This window comes from Pagrus pagrus (genome assembly GCF_965226575.1).
Source record: "Pagrus pagrus genome assembly, chromosome: 22".
Lineage (NCBI taxonomy): Eukaryota > Metazoa > Chordata > Actinopteri > Spariformes > Sparidae > Pagrus > Pagrus pagrus.
In genome coordinates, this window is record NC_140204.1 from 12355619 (window position 1) to 12377322 (window position 21704).

The window sequence follows — 21704 nt, forward strand, 5'->3', positions numbered from 1 at the left end:
CCAGTTGAACAAGGGTGAAAAACATCAGACTGATCATGTGAACATGACAATGAGAGGGAGGATGACTGTCAATACAAGAGTCTGATCACAAAATGGAAAAAGTTTTTTGTGATTATGAAAAACATGTAATATTCAATCATCCATAAAATGACACATTAATATATAGTCCAATATGACTAATTACATTCATGTACACAATATCTGAAAGTAATCCCTCTCCTGTTGTCCCTCCTGAAGTTAATACATATTTTTTTTGCCTGTAAATATTTTGGGCAATGTAAACAAAGCCGACTTGTGAGGTAATCTCTCCTGCCATCGTAAAGCACAGTTTGGGTGCTTGAGTTTATTTGAGTCTCTTTTTTTATTCAGATTGTTTTACACATTTGTTTACGTCACCATCAGAATCGTAGGAATGACATAAAGGTACATGACAACACAATAGTTTGGTTCAAAGTGATTGACATAAAATCTTCTAAAACAGTTGTCAGTCAGCACTGCAGTAATCCTACAGGAATTAACATGTGGAGTGTCCAGAAATCCTAATGAAGCAGTAAAAAAACCCATAACATTACAATAAAAGTAAAAATAAAACATCTATACAAATACATTTCCTCACAATCTCTTGTCTGAAATCACATTACATGTTCCATTCAGTGTCATCTATTTATATTTCTCTGAACAATCTAACAGTATTTTGACATTGTAATAGATCAGAACATCTCTTCATCAGTGTAAACCTTAAATATGTGAGAAAATTCTAAAATATTATGATCATTCAGCCTGTGGATGTAATTTCAAATGAACTGCTTTTCCTACCTTGACATTATATTAAAGTTTATTAACAGCCTTCTCTCTCATTAATCCTGTATCATTGGCTGCTGCAACCAGCAGAGGTGATCAAAGGGACACTACACAGTATTACAGTACTAGCCACACTGTCTTATGACTAACTGATCTATTGTAAGTAGAAATCACAATCTCATGATCACCACGGTGAATTGTAGTCAAAATAAGCATTTATGTCGTCCTGAACAAAGTGTGTATTTTGTCTTAATCAGAATCTGCATTTCCCTGCCCTCTAAAAGAGAAACACCCGGTAGTTGTTTTCTTTTTTTTCCCCTTCTCTCTGCGTTTCTTCCGTCGGACAGGCAGACAAAACCATCCACTCTTTTTCTTTTCTTGATCCTCTGTGTCAAAGAGTTTTCGCTTTTTTGTGGCCTTTGTCCCACTCACTGTTAAATTGTCAAATCTCTTGGACAAATTTTGTCGATCATCTAATCCTACAATGTTCCTATCCTCTACATCCTGACCAACCTGCGGATGTTCACTGTCTCCCCTCTTTCGCTCCATGACTCCCTTATCATCCCTCTTCACCCCTCTCTCTTTCTCATGTCTGTTATACCTGCTACTGCCTCCCTCTTTACACCTCTGGTCATTTTTCGGCATTTTCTGTTTATTGTTGTCAACTCTTCTATCGTCCTGATTCTCATTAGATTGGCGGAGGTCATATATTTTCAAGAGCTTTGTTGGCCCTGATCCCGTCCCTCTTACATCCACTCTAGTACTTCCGTTCTTGTCTAACTCACTCAGTTGTCTAACATCTTTCTGTATTGTAGGTGTAGTACTGATTTTCTGCTCAGGATGCACATGTGTCCTCCCACTAACATCATCTTGTCCTCCACTGTCACTGTCCTGAGCCTGGACACCTTCACTAGGATAAGGTTCTGTCACTGATGTGTCTGTGGACTGTGCATGTTTATCATCTCCACTCTTTTGTTCCTCGTCTTCCGGCACATCCATCCTCTCCTCTCTTTGTTGATGGTCATCTTTCGACATGTTCTGTTCACTGTTACCACCTCTTCCATAGTCTTGAATCTCACGAGAACATGAGTCATGTTTTATATTTTCTATCTCTGATGTGATCCCTCTTTCATCAGCTTCAGTTTTTCCTTCCTCGTCATCTATTCCCACTCCTCTCTCATCTCTCTGTTCATCCTCACTGACAGGTTTGAGGTCATGTCCATCTTCCTGTGTGCCCCTCAGATTTCCATCCATGTTCTCTCTAGCATCGTCTTCAGGATATTTCGTCATGGTTTTTCCCTCCTTCTCTGACTGTTTATCCTCTCCTGTCTTTACATCCATTACTCCCCTCTCTTCATCACTTATCTCATCTTCTCTGCTAAGATGAGCATCTTTTGCATGCCCGTCACTGATTTCTGGTTTGAAATCATTGATAATATATGGTGTGCTCTCTTTTCCACTGTCCTGATTCTCATCGACACTCTCTTCACATTGAGTTACTCTGCATAAGGTTCCTCTCTCTTCTGGCTGGTTTTCAGCCTCTGCATTTCCTCCCATGCCCTCCTTATCACCTGTTAATATTTCCACCTCATCCATGTGTTTTTCAGCCTGAGGAATGCGCGGTATGGTGTCCTGATAACTTTCATTATAGTGAGGGTTAGGCTGTAGCTCAACTCCTCCAGACCTAACTCTCTCTGTTTCTTCATCTGTGTCTAGACCCTCCACTCTCCCTCTCTTCTTCCCAGCATCTTGACACTGGTCATAGACGTCGCTGGTAGCAGGCAGGTAGCCTCCAGGAGCAGACACCTCACTGGTGGTTTGAGTGGCTGGAGCAGGAGGTAACATAAACAGTCACTTAATGCACAGTAACAACCTAATTGAGGTGGTAATTCACTAAACACATCAGTAAGAATAATGTAAATGTTTGCCTTCTTACCATTCATTTTCCTGTAAAAAAGGAGATAAGCACTGCTGGATCTAGTGAGAGAAAAGCAAAGAGAACGTAGAGTTTAAAATAAAGCCAAATGTTGGGCTTGTGTTTAACACAGGTTCTGTCTTTCATGCATGTGAACATACATGCATATGAAGTGAAAAATATAGACATTTGAAAAGAATTTCAGATCAAAAACTTAATTTCAATATATATATATATATATATATATATATATATGAATGTAATATTTTTTACATTTTTTTCAGCAAATAGTTAAGCTAAAATATATACCTACACAAATTAACGAGCATAATAACAATCATGTGGCCCAAAAAACACAGTCTGCTTCATGTGATCTATCCATTCAATCCGGCCCTGAATACATAGATGTGAAGTTTATGTATGTGTGCATGTCCATGTTCCTATAGGTGCTTTGGTGCACGCACGTCTACAATAGAAATAAGTCTGAATATGAATGAATACGTACATATTTGGATAAATGCATCTACTGTATAGTATTCATTTTATTGTTTCTTGTGGAGTATGGGTTTGGGTTGGCCTGATTACAAGGCAGCCCCCTCGCCCTGACATATTCCCATACATGCATGCATGTGTGTGTGTTTTGATCCTGTGTTTGTAAAAAATAAATCACCTAAAAACAGATGAACAAAGTATGACTTCTTCCAAGAGAAACAATCTGCAGTTGTGGTGTCATACAGTCCTTCAGAATGAATATGTGCTATAATAAAGTGAAGGGGTTTACATCCATATGTGGATGTACTCATCTGGACACAACCTAAGAAATAATCACAAATGTATGGTGGGGTTAAAAAAAGGATTAAAACTTACTTCTCAAGGTTATCCTCCTGGAACGGCTGGTAATCAGCCTGTTGATAAAAGAAAAAACAAACACAACATGATAAAATCAGTTTCAGTGTAAAATCAGTGTAATACGTAACTATAACAGAGGTACTGAAACGTTGGAGTTAAGGTGTTCAGTCTTACCAGTGTGACCCTGGTGTCATTGAAGTTAAACCAGTTCTCATCACCCCGGATAGTTGCAGTGTAATGTCCGCTTCTAAGATCTCCAAAGTGGTCCACAACCGCGTATAGTGCATATGTCTGATTCTGATCACAGTGGAAATATTAGGACCATGAATAAAAAAGAAATGTCTTTTGATAAGAAAGTGTATATTTTATATACCTCTGGTATCTGTAGGGTGCGGGGAACATCCACAGTCTGGTTGATCTTGACATATGTCATGTAACGGTAGTCAAAGTCAAACCTCTTCAACAGCAGCATCAAAACCTCTGGGGGACGCTTCATTACACATTTCTGCATGAATAGCACAGATCTTCAACATGTATTATCATGTAGTTATCATGCACTTATAATACAATTAAAGCTGTAATTTAATATTGGAGTTAATGTAGACAGATCAGTTCAGGTTTTCTCTTTACTCACAATTGTAGCATCAGATTTGGCGTCACACTGCTCACAGTACATCTGGTTTTCCCCGCTGAAGTCTGAGGCTCTAAAATGCTCCTCAATGCCATCCACCTAAAACAAACAAAGGCAGACAACCAACAATGAAGCAATATATAGGATTAATAAAAATAATTAAATAACTGTCAAAATGGTAGTGATGATTTTTTGCCTGCCATATTGTTCAGTCCTATGAGAAAGCATCTATTGAGTTACTTAATCCAAACTTTAGATTTATCTTTTCACAACAACTTTCAGTTAGTTTTTATATTTTTTGATCACTTCAGACCTTGTACTTAATACCATCATCCTAATGACATCCTTTAATCCTAAAATGCTGATGTGCAAATGGCATATTTAGTTTACTTGATATCTCCTCGGAACAGAAAAAATGCTACAAAGTTTGCAGGTTGTCAGATCCTTACCACACTGTAGTGTTCACTGTATGAATCCACTAACGCAAGAGGAAGATGCCAAAATGCCCCATCAGTGTCCGTCTCTATACCACATGTAGAACATATGGTCTTGTCTGTCAACAATCCGTGAAAGATCTGAAAGCACAAAATACAGACATTCGTTGACTAGAATTTTTCCTTTAATTTACAGATTTTCTTTGACATTGATGTCTTTACCTGTGAAGCATCAGGACTCGTTAGACTTAAAATCTTCTCATAGTACTCAGCAGCATCACGCTGTTCATACACTGAGGAGAGGGAACAGCAGAAATAAATGTGTGTTTCTTTAACAAAACAAGTGGTAAAGTTATATCATTGTCTGTTGATTTACTTATCTCTATTTGTAGGGCTAATGCACAGGATAAAGATCCCGATATTATTTTAAGATATTACTCCAAGTAACCTTAATGTAAGGTGTTTTAAAGCAGGTTTGGTCCACAGCTAGTCTTTTCAAAGGCTGAGTTGTTCTGTGTGTTTACACATACTGTACCTCTGTCAATGCCCAGCTTCCTCGTGATGTTATAGGTGTATGCTGTCCGTTCTTTTAAATCATCAAACAAGGCTTTGAGATGACGATCAACGTACTCAGTGGCAGGATTTTCACAGTCGTGCCTAGATAAAGACACCTGGTCATGAGAGATTCAAAGGCACGCAGTAAAATTTAAATGCATTTATATGACAGGAAGTTGGTCTTTAAAACAAACCTTTCCACAGCTGCTCTGAAGTCTTCGGTCATGTACAGCACCTGCAGCACACTGTTCAGGTAACAGGTCGCTCCTTGGTTACACAAGCCATGATACTGAACTGTTGGGGGAGGTTGTAAATACTGTAGGTTAGTGTGGCTCCATCTTTTTCTTAAAAATGCCCACTTATGCTGTGGACTCCAGGCATATAGTTTAGTTCAGTTCACATATAAACAAAGTAAAACAGTGTGAAACTGTGTTGTCCTTTAAGGTCAGTTTGTTTATTCAGTCATGAAAACTAAGGTTTGTTTAGTTAGGCATAAAAAAATCAGTCAATGAAGATCTTTCTCTTCTGATTAAAGTTTCTTCCCCAAAAGTACATAGTGCACCTTTAACTAACAAGCGTGTTATACCTCTTAACCAATCAGAAGCCGGGGCTGACTGCAGTCTTAATCAGGTGCAGCAGTTAAAAGCTATGGGACTGAAAATCACATACGATAAATAATGGGTCACAGAATTTGGTGTAACACCAGCTTAACAAAATGTACCTGGAGAGGAGAACATGTTATCCATTTTGTTTCCTTGTAGACGATCTTATCAGTTCATTTCTACACCTCTCTCAGCTGCAAAGGAATTTAAATTTACGATCAATAGTTGACAATAAATTAATCGCAAACGTTTTCGGAAACGAAGACAAAATGCAGAAAGTGACGAGCCTCGTTACCTTCAGTTGTGAAATCAATGTTTTAGAGACATCCGAGCAGATTGTTGGGAATCAACTTCTTCTGTTCTTATTGTCGATTTACAAGAAATTGATCTGCCTCCTGTAAAATACAACCCGCTGTACACTTTCTCTTTCACTGGTCTCTGCGCCTGCCGGAATGATGCGTTTAGGGTCGGAAATAGTGGGGTGGTAGCTACCCTATTGCAGCATGCAATCGTCAAAGTAGCTACCTCCGTCAACACACTTCTTCTTTGTGAACACTGGAAATGAGTAAAGGATAAACATGTGTCACCTTCACGGACTCCAGCAGCAGTTTTAACTTTCAGTTTCCCCTTTGTTATTTCTGAGAAGTCACGTGAATGCAGAAAACTTAAAGGGGCACTGTGTAGTTTTTTTAATCAGAGGAGAAAGATCTTTATGACTGAATTTTGTTTAAACAAACTAAATAAACACACTATCTTTTTTTTCATGACTGAATAAACTGAATCAACAAACTGACCTTAAAGACAATACAGTTTCATACTGTTTTACTTTGTTTATATGTGGTGGACCCTGCCACCTTTCTAGCTTCAAACAGTGTTCTGGGATCTTATTTTCCTCTGAGAGCAGCTTGTTTATTCAGTTATGGAAAAAATAAATATGTATTATCACCTCATTGATATTGTAAAAATTAATATCAAACAGAGTTTGAATTTGTTATAAACATTCATTATTTGTCAGAAAACATTAATGAGACTTCTTGCCTGTGTTCAGCATCACCTGCTGATGTGACAAAAGCTTTACTGTTGTCAACCTAAAACACTTAATCAAGCATGAGGCACTAGAGGGAACTTGGCTTTATTTTTACATTAATGGACATCTTTAGAGACAACATGGGAACATTGAAGGATTATTACAATACTTTGTAAACAACGTAAGAAATTTTCCTCAGCTATTATTTAAAAACAGCAGCAGAGGCAGGAGTGGCAGGAGAGGCGGGAGGAGAGGGTTTCTGTCAAGCCGTCAGTCCTCCAGGAACCTTTATCACCAGTTGGATGACGGACATGTGCTGGATTCCATATCCAGACAGCAGATCGGAGTCATCGTCCAGCGCCTTGTCAGTGAAGATCAACCTCATGGCCTCCTGTCCTGTATACACACACACATAGAAGGGCTGAAATGAACAGAATCACTCAAACACACAGATTTATATCACATTAAATGTAACTTTCCTTTTAAGGTCAAGTTCAAGTATATGTTCTTGGGCTTGTAACATAACAAATCTGTTTCTTTTCCGCTGGTTGTAAAAAAGCAGTGGTAGAAATTACAAGTCTGAACGTCTTATTCATCACTAAGCATTGATTTGGTGACTGAAGGTCGAAAGACTAAGTTGGTTGAAAAATTATATTTTCAATGACAACTAGGCCGCTAAAAATGTGAAAGCCATTGACCTTCACTTTTTTTTTCCAGAATTGGATTCATTTGTTCTGATAACTGATAACTAACACTGATTGTATGGGCCCCACAATGTGGAAGCTGCGCACACATACAGTATGGATAATTTTATACCCCGTCTTGTTAGCCTGAAATCACGGTCTACAGGGGCGATACCAAGATGGCTGCCGAGTGGCAAGACCTGCCTAAGATGACATTTTTTAACCTGGACTGCATCCAGTTTAACCCTAATTCATCCATGGTGAAAGAGGATGCACTCGCTCTGTTGACGGCTCATTTTAAGTGAATAAAAGCATGGTTTTTATATTTTCAAGTGATTATACACAAATGAAAACATGATTATGAGTATTATATTCAATTTCTGCCAATAGATCCTCCTCAATCTCCTTAAATCCTGCACACTGGACCTTTTAAAGTACAACTTCTAGATACTGCCTGTTCTACATTATAATTCATAGTTTACAATGCAGTTTTGTTGAAAACAATAGGCTATATAAAGCAGTGTGATGTACCTCCATGTCAACCATCTACAGTAAACACTAAACATTAAAATCTGCTCATATAAAAGCAGAGGTGGACAGAGTACACAACTTCACTACTTGAGTAAAAGTACAGATACTCCTTGTCAAATATTACTCCAATACAAGTAAAAGTAGCTTAGTCAAAATATTACTTAAGTAAAAGTACTAAAGTATTTGTTTAAAAAATTACTTAAGTAAAAGTATTTAAAAAATAAATCAGGAAATACAGGAAAGGAAAGTAGCTTAATGTCATTATACAATACACTGATGCGATTCTGCTACAGACGTGTTTATAGCTCAAAAATAAACAAATAAAGGCAAGAAGCCTCAGAACACAGACTCAGCTGCATTCATCAACACATGAAATATATTGCAGACAGCTGCGGTCACTTCAGTATATTTTTGCATCTGACAACCATGCTTTCTCTACATAAAAAAGATGTAGATGTAGGCACTACAAGAACTTATATTGACATTTACAGATGAACAACTTATTGGCTAGTTTACTTTACTTATATCATACATCACAGCCAAAAATGAGCCGGATAACCCACATCAAAGACAGCCGCACCTCACTAACGCGCGCACACCCACTCTCTCTCTCTCTCTCTCTCTCTCTCTCTCACACACACACACACACACACACACACACACACACACTCTCTCTCTTTCACAAACATTAAGCTAGCTAACGTTAGTAGCTACTTTACATACCGCGACGTGCTTTTTCAGGTTGGAAGACGAGTCTTTGTAGTCCGTGATATAATTGGTCCGCGGTAAGCACAACCAACATTTAAACTGAAACGAATCAGTTTTTGTGACAAAAATCTCAAACATGGGTTTGAGATAAGGCCACGGGTGCTCATGACGTAGTACAGGTACGGCAATACGACTAAGACAAACCATACGCGAATCAGTAGAAACAGTTTATTTTCTCTGAATTTTGCAAAAAAAAAAAAATCATCAGCTGACGTAAGATCAAAAGTAGCGAGTAACGAGAGCATCAATAGAAATGTAGTGGAGTAAAAAGTACAATATTTGTCCTTCAAATGTAGTGGAGTGAAAGTAAAAGTTTCCCCCCAAAATAATACTCAAGTAAAGTACAGATACTCAAAAACTGTACTTAAGTACAGTACTCAAGTAAATTTACTTCGTTACTGTCCACCACTGTATAAAAGCAACAATAAAGTAATAAAAAGTAGTCTTTGCTGTCAACTCTTTACTTCATTGATGTGCTTAACGCAGGACTTTTACTTGTAGTGATGTTTTCTAACTTAAGTGAACAATCTGAGCAGGTTTTATTCTTCTACGACTGCAAACTGTATCATGTATGTGCCTGTTGAGAACAAGTTCAAACAGGCAACAAGGTCACGCTCGTTATTTAAGAAATCGAAACAAAATTCAAAGTCGACTAAACACGTCCCAGCATCTCGCTGGGTGTATTAAAAGTACGTCGGGACGTTAAATCGCAGCTCTTGATCACTCACCTGCGGTGTTTGGAAGCTTTTGCGCGATCTTTTCCTTCAGCTGCTGGACCGTCATGCTCTTCATCTGCTCCTCTGTGTTGCACAGGTCGATCATCATCTTCTCCCCCCTCAGTCCGTGAACTATGAGCTGGTAGATTTTGCCCATTGCTGTGCTTGTTTTGGTCGGTGCGCTAGTTGTTGTGCTCCTCTCGGCTCGGTAGCGGCGAATTTCTATCAACCGAGGTTGTTGTTCAGGCTTATGACCGCCATGTGACGTCAGAGTGGGCCTGGGGATACTTTCACTTTCGTCTGCAAAATAATAACAATTATAATTATTATTGTTCGTTCATCTCTTGTGTGTATTTAGTATCAAAACAGCTTTAACCCTATATCACCATTTGTATCATATTTGATACCTAAGTTTCTGAGACCTCTATCTTATCAACATAATCAATACTTTCCTTAAAAACCTGTTGTATATCACCTAATACATGTATTCTGCCCACTAGTGGATAATCATTCCACTGCAGGCAGTGGAAGGGCTTTTTTTTGTGTGGCTTTTTCAAGATGGCCGCTGTCATTAAATCATCCACACACTTTTGGCAGGAAAATCTTTGCTCATTTTCAAGAAGTTACAGAAAGAATAACATTTATATTGTTATTCATTTTTTCAAGTAAATATGTTCTGTATTGAATCAATGCATAATTACTTAATGATTCATTCTTTATATGACAGTTAAACTGTGTTAAAAATGTGTGTATCAAATTCGATACTGCAGGTATATAAGGTTCTTTATCCAAGAATGGTCATGTCACATTTTTGTAATGTAATCTACATCATGCCTACCACAATACAAGCACACACTATTTTGCAAGCACTGCACCAGCAGTCACTTCTCACATGTCTACTGTGAAGGTGTAAGGTGCATCTTTGCCTGAACAAGGACAGAAACTGTTTTTGTGCCGACCACAAAGTGAAAGAAAAAGGCTGTGAAAAGTTTTATGTATAAAAAAACAATGAGAGAAACTGCCTGACATGTTCTATATTTTCAAAATGTTATTTGCATAATTTGTTTTGTATCTAAAATCAACATTGTTGTGAGCAAAATGTTGCCAAAAATGCCCAGTGTATCAAATGTGATACAAAAAAACAAAAAAATATATCATAAACAAAATGATATGGAAAAATTTGGGGGGTGGATTTTGTTAAAAGGTTTCATAAACATCTCAGTTCCAAAAAATTAGAATTTTCCTGCCAATTTTTTTAGTGTCAGGCTTTACAGGGTTAAATTGTAAAGAGGGAGTTATTCGTTGGTGTTGTTTTGATGTGTAATACATGCAGGTCCTGAATCCTACCTTAAAAAAAGCCTCTACTTACCCATTCTGTGCTGTTTCTTCTTCTGCTGCTGTGCTCCTTTTGGTTCTGCAGCTGTGGTTCTGTCACTTGAGGGTCAGGCTGGGGGCTTATAAACGGAATCTGACGTCACACACATACTTTCACTTTTGCCTGTAAAATAATTTGCAGGTGCATGACTTTTAAGCATCATTTCCTTAATCCTGTCTTTAAAAAGAGCATTTCTGTTTACACATTTTGGACACTGAGCACTCTGTCAAGTAGTCTGCATAACAAATTCTGTGCTCTATTTCATATACTCGCCTAAAACAACCAATATGCGAATGCATTTCCTCATTCGGCTACACAATGTGCGGAAATGGCAGCTGGAAAGCACCAGTAATTCCAGCAGGGTTTGGCATCTTACCAGGGCGGTGTTTGTTTACCAGCTGCCACACATTTTGATGGTCTTATGAGACGCTGATGTGAAACAGTTTAATAATACCAGACTGTCAAAACTATGTGTATTAACATTATACCATACTCGTCAAACCTAAAATCTTCTCAATGTGCCCAGCTTCCCTGTGATGTCATAGGTGTATGCTGTCCGTTCTTTTAAATCATCAAACAAGGCTTTGAGATGACGATCAATGTACTCAGTGGCAGGATTTTCACAGTAGTGCCTAAATAAAGACACCTGGTCATGAGAGATTCAAAGGCACACAGTCAAATTTAAGTGCATTATATGACAGGTGTTTAAAACAAACCTTTCCACAGCTGCTCTGAAGTCTTCGGTCATGAACAGCACCTGCAGCACATTGTTCAGGTAACGGGTTGCTCCTTGGGTGAACAAGCCATGATACTGAACTGTTGGGGGAAGTTAATACTGTACATTTTTCTTAAAACTGGCCACTTTTGCTCTTGACTCCAGGCATATAGTTTGGTTCAGTATAGTGCATGTTCTTTTACTGAAAACGTTCTTCAGGATCAAATGATGACAAAATACTAAAATCAAATTACACAAGTATGATAAGCAGAGCAAGAAAGCAAATTAAGCACCGTCAAAGACAAGTATGCTTTCAAGTCTCTTAAAGGGGCAGTATGTAGTTCTGGAGAAGAAACTCAAACTCTGAATTTTAATATTTACAATATCAATGAGGTAATAATACAAACTCAGGAATATTTATTTTCTCCATAACTGAAAAAAAAGCTGTTCTCAGAGGAAGAAAAGGTCCCAGAACACTGTTTGAAGCTAGAAAGGTGGCAGGGTCCGCCACATATAAACAAAGTAAAACAGCATGAAACTGTGTTGTCCTTTAAGGTCAGTTTGTTGATTCAGTCATGAAAACAAAGAGAGTTAGTTTATTTAGTTGAGACATCAACAAATCAGTCAATGAAGATCTTTCTCTTCTGATTAAAGTTGCTTCCCCAAAACTACATAGTGCACCTTTAAAAGTAAAATAAAAATAAAAACAAACATGGAACACGGAACATGGAAAAATGTTTTCTGCATTCACATGACTTCTCAGAATTGCCAAAAGGGAAAGTGAAACTTAAAACTACTGCTGGAGTCCGTGAAGGCGGCACGGTATTTATCCTTTGCTCATTTGCAGTGTTCACATAGAAGACGTGTGTCGACGGAGGACAGAGGAGCTGGGACAAGATGAATGACCAGGGTCAGAACGAGAAAAGATATGACCCGAAGGACACGACCCTGAAGTTTGTCAACAGGCCGGATGATCTGGATCCACTACGTAAGCACCAAAAGCTGATTGAAAAGCGATTGTATTGACGATCTTTGTGAGCTTTCCTTCTATGTAATTACCTCATCTAATGGCTTTATTACTGTGATGCATGACACTTTGTTGGTATGTAGAGACAGGTGGAGATGTGAAACACAATTTTCCTTCCACTTTTCCTCAGTGTTAGATGTGAGGTATTGCGTTTCACTGTGATGGTGAGTTTAATGCCTGCTCTTGTTGTTGTGCTCCTCAGCCCCAGAAGAGGGAGACAAGTGTCTCCGAGCAGAGATGTCCTGCGGGCATGCCGTGACTCCAGAGTCACTCACTGGGTGGTGTCGCAGCCTGCTGGATCAGGTAGCCTACTTTCCACCATTTGATTTTTTTTTTACAGGGCTCAAAGGTGTGTCTCCACTCCTTCTTGTAAAAGTGAATTACTTTAAAACTTGTTTACTAACAGCTACCTTCCTGCTGTTTATGACACACTATACCACCAATAAAAATGGAGCTTATTTGCTAAATGATTATGTTTCAAACCTTGATGCACTTATAACCTTCAGATTAACAGTGGCACACTGATTCCCTTCCTCTGACCTCACTTTCATGTAAAAGTTAAATGTTTTGTTTCATTTTCTGCGAGGTGGAATCAGGACCTAACCTACATCGCAACAGAGTCACACTGATTTTTATTATTCTGTTTTCAACCTTTCTCAAAGCATCTATAATTTGTATTTTAGGATAAAAATGCACAGCAAAGCATGTATTAGACCTACAGATCCACTAAAGGACAGCGAGTGTGTGTCTGTCTTTGTGTTCAATTTAACGTTAGCCTCTGACCAGAGTCATCACTCACTTAAAGTTATGTGTGAGGTATTGCAGGTGTTAGTTATTGGATTCTCAACTGCCTATTGTCAGACTAAGCACAGCAAGGTTCACCGTATCTTTGATTCTCAATCTAATACAATCTTTCCTGTTAATTTCAGGGCCAGTACAAATTCAAGTGCCCTGCTTTAGAGAACGGCACCCTCCAAAAGTGTGATGCAGTGTGGCCTTATCAAGAGGTGCGCAGGCTGGCAGTGCTGACACCTGAAGAGATGCAGTACTTTGAGGAGAACATCGCCCGTATGGCTGCCATAGAATACTGTGAATTCAAAACAGTGAGTGTCTCTGTGTTGTCTCTGTCTTCAAAAAGTTACAGACTGGTTTGATTATGAGTTCAGCAATCATTAGAGATGGTTTGTTTCTGACCTGTTGTGCCAGAGACTGGGAAGTCTTCCTTGGAAACTGTTTAGAAAAGGGCGGGTACTCTTAAAGAAATACTGGGCAGGTGATTGGATGAACCATCCTTCTATCTCCTAGAGAGAGCAAAAACATGCTTTCCATCAAGAAAAGCCTTCAGCTGTGTAACAAACCATCTGGCACATCAGATCAATGCTCAAAAGTTTAAGTTTTTCCTTAATCTTTCTCACATCCTTTCCAACAGTGCCCTGGTTGCAAAACCTATGTGGAGAGAGAGGACCTGACCAACCTCAACGTGCAGTGCACAGTCTGCAGAGCAGACAAAAAGAAAGTTAGTCAGTTCTGCTGGCAGTGTCTGAAGCCATGGAAAGGTCCAGCTCCACGCTCTGACCGCTGCGACAACGACGGCTGCATCAATCACGACCTCGAGCTTCTCAAGAACTGCAAGAACACCGTCCTCCCTGAGGTGCAGGGGGTCGATGGCTGCCCCTCCATCCGGGCCTGTCCCACCTGTGGTCAGAGGGTGGAGCACGACAAAACGGGCTGTAAGAACATCATCTGCCCTCGCTGTCAGGTTGAGTTCTGCTTTGTGTGCCTGAAGCTCACTGAAGAGTGCCTGAAGAAGAGCTCTTACTTCCTCCCCTGCAGTGATGGTGTGGCTCCCAGACAAACCTCCATACCTGTGTGGCACAGAAACTAAGATTCACTACTCATGATGTCGCTTACAGCCTTCTTCTGTCACATTTTATTGTGCTATTCGTGTTGGATTTAAATGTAAGATTCTCTCTGCGCCCAAAGCCAAACATTTAAGCTTATAATGGTATTTGTTCATGCACATTGTCAGCATTTGAAATCTCTTCTGTATGTTCTCACAATGTCTGACTGATTGTTGTATAATGTACTTTTCTTACTATTGCATTGCAACATTGGTTGCTCCTTTACAGTTGATCTCTGCTCAATAACAGCTCATCATTAATAACTGTAACACTGAATAAAGTTTCCCTTCTACATACAAATACCTTTACTGTCATTGTGTATGTACGAGAGCAAGCTACACAGGAGAAACTGAATCAATTGAAGTGTTAAACGTGAGTAGTGACTTAGTGCAAAATGTGAAAGTAGTAAAAAATAGCAACATGTGTCCACATGCAACATAACATTCAAAATATAAAATAATATTTTACATACTTATGTTAAAATGGTAAATTTTACTCACATACGTATGGAGGTGCAAAAAAATGTTGACACCTGTAGGATTGAGCCAATCTTGCAGTGGCCCAGGAGGAGCTGTAGCACCCTCTGGTGGTCAATCCCAAAATAACACTGAACAATGAGGACAATTCTTGAGAATGGAAACGTGGTTTAATATCCAATAAAGTCAGAAAAATGTACAAAATCACATGTTTTTGAATGAACAACCCTTTGACCTACAAACATAATGACACATTTTAAAAATATATTCTCGTCTTTCTCAGGCTGATCACATTCAGTAAGCCTTTAGAAAATGCTTTGATTTCTTACTAAAGCCTTAAAAGTCTCATGAGTGCAAGCATAGAAAGGGGTATTAACAGAAACACAGAAAAAAAAAAACACTTTCAGATATAATGATGTTGGAACAGAGAGAGCAGGGGAAAATATCAGGTGGGGACGGTTGAAATGTTTTCCGAATTTGTGGCAATGTTTATTCGTTGAAGATTGTAAATGTATAACATCAGTCTGACCTATTCGTACCTGTTAAATCTGAGGCAAAGCATGTGAGAGTTAAGTTTGACACGTTCGGTCAATTTCATACAACTGGACATTTAACATGATAAATCAACTTAAAAATAATGTGGTCATTTGCGTGGAGGATGAACTGAAGCATTAATGAGCGTTATATACAACAAAAGATGTTTGCCAAGTGTTGGGTGGTACCAGAACCGCTGCCTAGCTGCTCTGGAGCAGAGTCGGGTGCAGAGCCAGACCTGCTGGAGGACACACACCAGGTGATACAACAGAAAAAATAATGAACAAACATAAGTCATAAAACACAGGACAAGTGAGATAGGATCATCCTCAAACAATTTTTAAAATGTGTGATTCTGTAGCATTTTGGTAAAACACTGACGCCCACATTGACATTTTTTCTCCTTAAAGTGAGCAGTTTATCATTGTTGGTTTGTTGCTTCAAAATTGTTGTTGAATTGCTTATAATTGTGTTTAACTCAAAGCAAAGGGGGTGTTATGAAAAGTAGTCAGCTTTTAACATACAGACCACTAGGTAGCAGTAGTAGACTACAGGTCATGTTACTTCACTGTCTGGGGCACAAAGGTCAGTGAAGTTTGATGAAGCTGGATGGTAAACAGTAGTGACTCTGAGCTCTTTTCCTTAATAATGAAATAAGGAACAAAACAAGAAGGGCCCAGAATATATCCTGAGTCAGTCTAAAAATGACTCGTCTTCCTTACTGTCACATGGGCAGCTATTGCACTGAGATATGGAGATTACGGGAATGGCTGACGTGTTGGATTCCACATTCAGACAGCAGCGTGGAGTCTTCATCCAGTTCCTTGTCTTTAAAGGATAGATATACACTCATGAAGCGGGAGTGCTGGGATGAAAAACAGCACAGCACATTTTAAAAAACACAATGACAAAACTGAAACAAAACATTTAAAAAACAAACAAACAACCCAACAGAATAACTATTTAGGGGTCTGTTCCAGAAATATTGTAATAAATTTTAATGTTTAAGGTCACGTTGAGCTGCCACCACCTTTGTTAACCCGGTGGCAGGCATGGAGTCGTTCGGCGCGGCCGGTGTCACTGGAGCTGCCGCTGGGGTATGAGAGCACAGATCAGGCACGGCTACTCCCCGGTCCCTCACTACCTAAAGGAGGTATCTGGCCTCCCCTCCTGACCAGCAGACGAGCTCCCCTACTCGACTGTCTTCACTGCCGGCAGCACTATAAGCTGCGAACAGTACCCACCCGCCACAGTGCCGCTGGCTCCCAAACAATTCAGGCTGACTGCTCTCACGTCTTCCCGTCCCTCTCTCGAGTCTCTTCCCCCCCTGCCTCTTTTCTTTCCAGCCACTGACCCAGGTGAGTCTCCTCCCCACCCAGGTGAACCGCATCAGCCACTGATTGCCCCCTCTCCTGGGAGTTCCCAGTTGTGTATGTTATTGTTTAACTAAAAATAATAGATGATGTGTGTTAATGAAGTGTAATTCATGACACAAGGAGGTGTTAAGTTATTGACTTCTTCATTAAAGATAAATACACAGCATCATGCATTCATAATTCTGTCTCCACTGGATTAAATTTGAGTTTTTGTCCATTATTTACCTCTTCCCAGTGAATTGTAGCATCAGACCTCCATTGACGATTGATTGAGCTTCCTCTGAGTTTCCTTTCTCAGAGTTAGTTTAATAAACCTGCTTCCTGCTTTCTTTATAACTGTACTTAATATGAGTATTTTTTTATTTTTTCACATTTCATCTCACTGGTAGTCGCTTTTTGCTTCACCCGGCGAATCACCTTCACTGATCCTTGCCAGGACTGCAGCTTATTGTAAGCTCACACAGCAAAGCTAAGACTTTAGCTCCACAGAGTAGAGAGGCTCGAATCAAATCGTGATGAGCACAAAGAAAAACAAACAACAATGTTTTTCAGTGTAAAATATAACAGGCAATAAAAAGGACTCGGTGGCCACAAACTCATAAACAATGAAGCTGAAATGACGATGTGTTCAGAGAATGGGAGATGGGAGTAGTCAAACCCGGGGGGACTGTGACAAGCACGCGCCACCTACTGGACATTAGGGTCGGTGCACTTTCTTTTGCTTACCAGGCTTTGTTAGTGCAAGGAGGCTGCATTTAAGCTTTGGTCTACATGCAGGCCGCTCTATTGTCGGAAACATGTGGTAAAGGGTCCCAACAGATATATCCGGGGTATGTTTATAAAAAATAGATCTTTTCCATACTTCTGTGTTTGCCCTCCTTGTCACCCATTCCACCATATCCCTTTCCAGGATCACCCCCTCCGCCTGGTAACTTTAAAATGATGTAAATTTCTGACGTGTTGGATTCCATAATCAGACAGCAGAGCACCTTTCTCCAGAGGCTTGGATCCAAAGACCAGGTGCAGGTCACCGTATCCTACACACACCCAAACACACACACACACACACACACACACACACAGTCAAAATCAGGCACTGACAACATTACTTCAAAATAAATCCTGAAGATAGGCCTAATATTTCCTAATATTTACAGCCTATTTATCTAATTCTTAAAAAAAAGTGGGTTTGTTTTCATTTTATATTATTTCCCCTTTCTTGGACCCACTGTCTTCCTACATGGTCCTACACTGGCAACCATCTAATGGTAAAGGGTGTGTGTATTGGTGTAAAGTGGCTATGTGTAGGTTGTATGAATATTTGTGATTCTACCTCCAAAGATGAACTCTATCTTCTTCTTCAGCTGCAGCACCGTGATGCTCTTTATCTGGTCCTGTAGTACCTCGGCACTCTCCTTTACCCCACTCACTGTGTCCGACCACCACTTGGTGGTGACCTTGCACAGTCACCACCCGCTGCAACCGGAAATCCCTCTCTCCTGCCACTCTCTCCTCAACTGTTCTTTCCTCACTACCATCTACAGAACAACTCTCTCTAATGTCCACTGAGGAAAGCCTCCTCCACTCTGTTATCCTCCCTCTCCTCCGCTTTAAACGCTCTCTGTCCCCTCACCTCCCGACCAGCACTATCATCTCCCCCCGTCCCTGGCTGTCTGAATCACTGCGAACCAATAGATCAGTGTTACGAGCGGCAGAGAAACAAAACATCTCACATGACATCTTGCCTTTCCTCACCACCCTGATCAACTCCTCCCTCACTTCAGGCCATATTCCAGCTTCTTTCAAGACAGCTACAGTAAAGCCACTCCTAAAGAAACCCACCCTAGACTCAGCTGACATCCGCAACTACAGACCTGTATCGCTCCTTTCATTCCTCTCTAAAAAACTGGAACACACCGTCTACAACTAACTGTCCTCCTACCTTTCACAAAACGACCTCCTTGACCCCAATCAGTCAGGCTTCAGGACTGCTCACTCCACTGAGACGGCCTCCTCACAGTGACTGAGTCACTCCGTGCCGCCAGAGCCTCGTCTCACTCGTCAGTCCTCTTTCTCCTCGACTTATCCTCTGCATTTGACACAGTTAAACACCAAATCCTCCTCTCCACTCTGGCCAAACTTAGCATCGCTGACTCTGCTCTAACCTAGATCACACCATACCTGAACAGAGATGTCTGCCAGACATTTCGAGATGCGTGTTGCAACGTGGGTATTGGAGGATGGGGGGAAAGAGAGGAACAAGTTGGGTGTCGTCAGCGTAACAGTGGTAAGAGAATCCATGTGATGTGATGCAGAGCCTAGAGATCTAGGGTATAATGAAAACAGAAGTGGTCCTAGTGCCGAGTCTCATTCTACCAGTATAACAAGACATGTCAGCATTGGTTTGGAGTCGATGGCTCAAATGACCTGGGAGCTATTGAAAAAATCGGGTGGTGTATTTGCTAAAAATGGTGATTTTTCATTAAAATATTCACCAAAAATACAAATTCCACCCGAATCCAATGGGGACTGCTGTGTCTCGTTCAGCCAGTATAGGACCACGTTTGGCAGAAATTTAGAGTCAATCGGTCAAAAGACCTGGAAGCTATTGAAAAAATGGGCCGAGTTTTTCATGAAAAATGGCCCCCTTTACAATCGGGACTGCTGTGTCTCGTTCAGCCAGTATAGGACCACGTCTGGGAGAAATTTGGAGTCAATCGGTCAAAAGACCTGGAAGCTATTGAAAAAATCGACCGAGGTTTTCATGAATAATCGCCGCTTTTCTTTAAAATATTCACCAAAAACACAAATTCCACCCGTATACTGGCTAGAGGACCACATTTGGGAGGAATTTTGAATCAATCGTTCCAAAGACCTGGAAGCTATTGAAAAAATCGGCCGAGGTTTTCATGAAAAATGGCCCCCTTTCACTAAAATATTCACCAAAAATACAAACTCCACTAAAATCCAATAAAAACTGCTGTCCCTTCCTTCCACCGGCATCGAGGACGTTCGTGATCAATTTCGAGTCAATCGGCCAAAAGACGACCGTAACCGTAACCCTAGCCCCATAACCCTGACCCTAACCGTAGCCTTAACCCAGCCCCATGAAAGATTGTCCCATTTCACTAAAATATTCACCAAAAATACAAATTCCACCAGAATCCAATGGGGACTGCTGTGTCTCGTTCGGCCAGTATAGGACCACGTCTGGGAGAAATTTGGAGTCAATTGGTCCAAAGACCTGGAAGCTATTGAAAAAATGGGCCGAGGTTTTCATGAAAAATGGCCCCCTTTCACTAAAATATTCACCAAAAATACAAATTCCACCCGAATCCAACGGGGACTGCTGTGTCTCGTTCAGCCAGTATAGGAGCACATTTGGGAGAAATTTCGAGTCAATCGGCCCAAAGACCTGGAAGCTATTGAAATAAATCGCCGAGGTTTCTTTTCATGAAAAATGGTCTTTTCTTTAAAATATTCATGTAAAATACAAATTCCACCGGAATCCAACCAAAACTGGCGACCCTGCTTACACCGGTGAGGAGGACATGCGTGATCGATTTCGAGTCAATCGGTCCAGCCAATCACTAACCCTAACCCTAACCCTAACCCTAGCCTCAGCCTTAAGCCAGGCCTCATGAAACATTGTCCCTCTGACTAAAATATTCACCAAAAATACAAATTTCACCCGAATCCAACGGGGACTGCTGTGTCTCGTTCAGCCAGTACAGGAGCACGTTTGGGGGAAATTTCGAGTCAATCGGTCCAAAGACCTGGAAGCTATTGAAAAAATCGGCCGAGGTTTTGATGAAAAATGGCCGCTTTTCCTTTAAAATATTCATGTAAAATACAAATTCCACCAGAATCCAACCAAAACTGGCGAGCCTCATTCCAACGGTGAGGAGGACATGCGTGATCAATTTTGAGTCAATCGGTCCAGCGATGACCGTGATCCGAAACCCTAGCCCCTTAACCCTAACCCTAGCCCTAACAGCAGCATTAAGCCAGACTCATTTAAAATGGCCCCTTTCACTAAAATATTCACCAAAAATACAAATTCCACCCGAATCCAACGGGGACTGCTGTGTCTCGTTCAGCCAGTACAGGAGCACGTTTGGGGGAAATTTCGAGTCAATCGGTCCAAAGACCTGGAAGCTATTGAAAAAATCGGCCGACGTTTTCATGAAAAAGGCCATTTTTTTCTTTAAAATATTCACCAAAAATACAAATTCCACCAGAATCCAACCAAAACCGGCGAGCCTCATTCCACCAGTGAGGAGAACATGCGTGTGCAATTTCGAGTCAATCGGTCAAAAGACGACCGTAACCCTAACCCTAGCCCCATAACCCTAACCCTAACCCTAGCCTCAGCCTTAAACCAGCCTCATGAAACATTGTCCCTCTCACTAAAATATTCGCCAAAAATACAAATTTCACCCGAATCCAATGGGGACTGCTGTGTCTCGTTCAGCCAGTATAGGACCACGTCTGGGAGAAATTTCGAGTCAATCGGTCCAAAGACCTGGAAGCTATTGAAAAAATCGGCCGACGTTTTCATGAAAAAGGCCATTTTTTTCTTTAATATATTCACCAAAAATACAAATTCCACCAGAATCCAACCAAAACCGGCGAGCCTCATTCCACCAGTGAGGAGAACATGCGTGTGCAATTTCGAGTCAATCGGTCAAAAGACGACCGTAACCCTAACCCTAGCCCCATAACCCTAACCCTAACCCTAGCCTCAGCCTTAAACCAGCCTCATGAAACATTGTCCCTCTCACTAAA

At 40.5% G+C, this 21704-nt stretch overlaps 3 protein-coding genes and 1 long non-coding RNA gene across 4 annotated transcripts; 1 reads left to right on the plus strand and 3 right to left on the minus strand.

Annotated features, from left to right (window-relative positions):
• Positions 1–305: 305 nt before the first annotated feature.
• Positions 306–6470, minus strand: LOC311251132 (uncharacterized protein). The gene is made up of 12 exons (XM_084343451.1): positions 6083–6470; positions 5907–5981; positions 5380–5479; positions 5166–5287; positions 4853–4923; positions 4646–4771; positions 4200–4295; positions 3939–4070; positions 3740–3862; positions 3584–3621; positions 2738–2778; positions 306–2627 (listed from the first exon to the last, which is right to left on the minus strand). Exons 2-12 carry the CDS (start codon positions 5929–5931, stop codon positions 1051–1053), a joined length of 2451 nt encoding a protein of 816 aa, XP_084199577.1. The 5' UTR covers positions 5932–5981; positions 6083–6470; the 3' UTR covers positions 306–1050.
• Positions 6471–6903: 433 nt separating this feature from the next.
• Positions 6904–10976, minus strand: LOC311251412 (uncharacterized protein). The gene is made up of 3 exons (XM_084343810.1): positions 10882–10976; positions 9525–9812; positions 6904–7210 (listed from the first exon to the last, which is right to left on the minus strand). Exons 1-3 carry the CDS (start codon positions 10883–10885, stop codon positions 7077–7079), a joined length of 426 nt encoding a protein of 141 aa, XP_084199936.1. The 5' UTR covers positions 10886–10976; the 3' UTR covers positions 6904–7076.
• Positions 10977–12422: 1446 nt separating this feature from the next.
• LOC311251760 (putative E3 ubiquitin-protein ligase RNF144A-A) lies at positions 12423–14810 on the plus strand. Its single transcript, XM_084344399.1, has 4 exons — positions 12423–12590; positions 12832–12932; positions 13559–13732; positions 14059–14810. Exons 1-4 carry the CDS (start codon positions 12500–12502, stop codon positions 14512–14514), a joined length of 822 nt encoding a protein of 273 aa, XP_084200525.1. The 5' UTR covers positions 12423–12499; the 3' UTR covers positions 14515–14810.
• A 347-nt stretch (positions 14811–15157) lies between these two features.
• On the minus strand, positions 15158–16836 carry LOC311251757. Its single transcript, XR_014621460.1, has 2 exons — positions 16571–16836; positions 15158–16405 (listed from the first exon to the last, which is right to left on the minus strand). It is a non-coding gene; the product is annotated as an uncharacterized lncRNA (long non-coding RNA).
• Positions 16837–21704: the final 4868 nt, after the last annotated feature.